This window comes from Echinococcus granulosus (assembly GCF_000524195.1).
Source record: "Echinococcus granulosus chromosome Unknown EG_S00196, whole genome shotgun sequence".
Taxonomy (NCBI): domain Eukaryota; kingdom Metazoa; phylum Platyhelminthes; class Cestoda; order Cyclophyllidea; family Taeniidae; genus Echinococcus; species Echinococcus granulosus.
In genome coordinates, this window is record NW_020170576.1 from 37,524 (window position 1) to 41,447 (window position 3,924).

At 41.3% G+C, this 3,924-nt stretch overlaps 1 protein-coding gene across 1 annotated transcript; it reads left to right on the forward strand. All coding sequences in view use genetic code 11, as the record gives it.

The window, feature by feature from the left end:
- Nucleotides 1-1,810: 1,810 nt before the first annotated feature.
- EGR_10174 (Deoxyribonuclease-1) lies at nucleotides 1,811-2,746 on the forward strand (the record flags this gene model as incomplete). The annotated part of the gene is made up of 2 exons (XM_024499423.1): nucleotides 1,811-2,016; nucleotides 2,632-2,746. The coding sequence occupies 2 exons, from the start codon at nucleotides 1,811-1,813 to the stop codon at nucleotides 2,744-2,746; spliced, it is 321 nt and encodes a 106-aa protein (XP_024346162.1).
- Between the last annotated feature and the right edge of the window lie 1,178 nt (nucleotides 2,747-3,924).

Sequence of the window (3,924 nt, forward strand, 5' to 3'; positions counted from 1 at the left end):
ACACGTATGAGAGTATTTCAAAGCATTTTTTTCATATGATGCTAATTCCTCTTTATTTCTCTATATGCATGTGCATAAGGGCATAAGGACATACTATTTGAAGCAGATTTTAGATGTTAGGTGAAAATCCTGCGAATGTAGGGTCCGTTCTCCATGATCAGTACAAATTGCCCACTGTTTGGAGATTCAACTCTTCTGCTGACGACATGCGCTGGACATCTACCAATAGAGGATTTACCCTGTAATTCCATCCAGCCTAGGCTATATGCCCAAGACGCACTTTCCTTGAGCAAAGTTGCCATATTTTAGGCCAGGGCAATTATCTTCACAAACCATTAGCTCTTTTTTTTCTAACTATGCCAACAAGGATTCAAAATGGACTGTTTTACTCTCTTTAGAACCGATAATTTTAGTGTAACTGGTCCTGCCTCAATGCAGACTAGAAAGAAGGATATTGAAGGACCGCCAGACTGCTTTTCCCTGACCCTTAAAAAGGTACGTTTGGACACGTCTACTAAATTTCTGCTGCTATGATTTTGTGCACGAAATGCTCTTACGCAACTAGTACAGACAAAAGCTGTCCATACACAGCTCCCAGTACGTGTATTTGCCTGCAGCGCCTCGTGCCTTTCCTCAAAATAAAAGAAAACAGCATGCTGAAAGGGGTAATGTATTAACGACGCAGAGAAGTGCTGGAAGGCTACTGGATTGGCTTGGTGGTTATACAGCCTAGCAGGAGAACAATGGTGGGGCCTTAGGTGCCGAAGTAGCTATAACGAAGAGCTAAACATTTAATTAAAGCATCATAGGACCCACCTTACCCATTGTGCGTCATTGCCAGCGCTCTCCATTGTCAACTCTTCGAGTCGGTCGTCACATCGAAGTCGGCACAGCAAGAAGGATGCCCACTAACCAATTTCATTTGCAGGTGCAACGCAGCAGCATGTCCCTAAATCATGACTTCTTTGAGACACAACAGAGAGGTGTAATAACTTGTCATCTTTGCCCATCCACAATGACGGACAGCGATGTAACATTGGTAATCAAGAGGGCCCCAAACCACCAATTTCAATAATATCGCCTTCTAAATGGTGACCTGCACAATAAAACTTAGTAAGCCCTGAACTCTCCGCCATTCTGCAAATTGCTTAACTCTCATTACTGAGTGACAGTTGATTAAGTGACTTTTCGTTTAAGCAGGAAAATAATTATTCGTAGTCTATGGGTTGGGGTAGGGTTAAAAACACCTTTCTCAAACAACTGTACACTAAATAAGCAGGGCAGGGGGCATCAAAAGTCCAATCTTTTGAAGAAATTTTAGTAAGACCAAGAAATAGCTGACAGTCTGCACTTTTTCTTTCAGTTTGGAGTAAGAATGGGATATCTGGCAGTTTATATCTCTCCAAGATCTGTATTTAAAGAATTGGAGGCTCTCTACGATGTTACAAGTGAGTGTGAGACATTTGGAGGCAATTCGGTAAGATCACTTTCATTGTTGTAAACATGAGCAAGCTTTTTTTATAAATTGAAGGAAAGCTACGTTTTCTATGCATTTGGTCATTTCAAGGAAAATTTTGCTTCTTTTCAACTTGAATAGAGACCTGCTCCTACGTGTGTGCAGCTAAAATACCCACAGGGACTACTGCTGCACTCAACCATCACTGAGCAGGTAGAGGCATCTTAGTCAAGATGCAGTTACCACAAATAGGCAAAAGAACTAGGAGATTATAAGCTACATGGCACCAAATTGAAGGTCAAATTGTTGGTAAATGAAAACGGAGTGTGTAGTTGAGGGAACTGCGTTGTGGAGATGTATGCTCGGACTGAGGTTACATCTACGATTTCCACTTCATCCTCGCAGAATCTGGTCATTTTGGGCGACTTGAACGCCGACCGCTCTTACCTTACCAAAGAGGCTCGGGACAAACTTCGTTTGAGAAAAGACAGTCGGCATAAATGGCGCATTACAGATGATATGGACACAACTGTATCCGCCCAGAAATGCTCCTACGACAGGTTAGTTGCTGTACTGTAATCCACCTGCAAGAAACTTGTCCAGATGAATCACTTGTTTCTCTCCTCGTTTGACCTCTTCAATGCATACGACTACCTCCACGCAATTCATTTGTCAGTTTAGCGTTTGATGAATCTGCCAAATTTGAAGTAACTCTGATATCAAAAGAATGAATCGGCACTTAAGCAAAATGGTAAATAATTTTATATTTCATTTAACCAAGAAGTCGGAAGCTTACGTTTGCAATTCGATGTAGTTACTGCAGACAGTTTTATTCTTCTGCCTTCACGTAATAAATCCGCGTTTTGCTACACCAACGGTAAGCTTAAGCTTGATATGTAAAAGTGAACAGGGCCGATTTCCTGTTTATTGCTCTATATGAATGCGCATAGGGGCTTAAGTACATAACTATGTGAAGCAGATTTTAGATACATGGTGAAAATCCTGCCAATGTAGAGTCAGTTCTCCCCGATCAGTACAAATTGCCTACTGTATGGAGATTTAACTCTTCTGCCGACAACATGTCTTTGGTATCTACCTATAGAGGATTTACCCTGTAAGGTTGCTTTCTAGCCTACTGTCAAATTTGTTATCATTGTGCTATTTCCTTGTACTAGCCTGTGTCATCGAACGAGGCTTCTTCTCCTTCTCTGTCCGCGGCAGACCAATTTACGAAATCTGGACCGATCTCGCATGCGCGGTGCCGTAGTTGCAGGCATGAATAATGGCTAGTTAAATGTTCTAATTTTTCTGCAATGTATGCAGATTTTGTTGAGCCACAAGCTTAAATAGCAAAATCGGAGGACCATTTTATTGTAGCAAAGATGGAGTATAGAAAGTTGTTGTCTCTACAATAGTTTGTACAGTCTCTTTGCAAAGCACGAGATAGAAGCACCTCGTAGGAGGGGATGTGGCCCTAAGATTCCTTTTGTCTATATTTAAAGTCCAAAGAATACCTGGCATGGTATCTTGCTCACCTGCCGACAGACCAATATCTTCCTTGTATCACAGAACGCAACAAGACAGTGCCTTAAATGCAAGTTAATTATACATAATTCTCACTACTTACAAAAGTGGACCACCATCTCGTTAGCGTGGTGATCCGTTCATATCAAAACTGCCTACGGCTCACCTGTCCTGTACTTTTACAGGTGTGTTTTAGCTTAGCGTGTGCTTTCTTAAGCATTCAGATGGGTGCAAATGTACAGAGCGGGTGAGATTTTAGCAGAATTGATATGAGCATAAAACGCATGCATGCGCCTAGGCGAAGTAATGCTGCAGTGGTACTGTACCTGCCCTGACTATTTAGCAATTTACTCAAACTCCTTGCAATTTACTGAAAGCGATTTAGTCTCATTGCACCCTTAAATTTAAAATTAAATCTCCTAATATCTACTTTAGCACCTAATGCATAATCGAATTTATCTGTTAGAATCGTACCTTGTCTTATGTACCGACACATCAACTGGGTGAGTTCAAATGCACAACCGGCTAGTATTAACCTGCGCGATTAAGTCGCTTAAGTACCTCAGTTTCTCCACGATGGGCTTGATTGAGTAGGTACTTATCCTGGTCAGTTTATATGAGTTAAGGTGAACAAGATGAACATTGGCCAATTCTCCTTATGCCGCTATGCCCTTATTGCACGCAAGTCATACCCGCAAGCCAGATGTTCAGAATAGTGAGTCTATTGACCGCTGTGGACACCCGAATACGTTTATTGAGCCACATGCAGCAGAATGTACTTACTTTAAACTGGTTTTAAAGTAATGCATGAGACTAATGAAGGAAAATTATTATTTAACGAATGCTACAATATGTCAAATGCTTTTAGCTGTTAACCCATCGGAGTCAACTATTAGCTGTAACTTACCGCCAATTCCACCGTATTACTTTGCCAAACTGAAGTC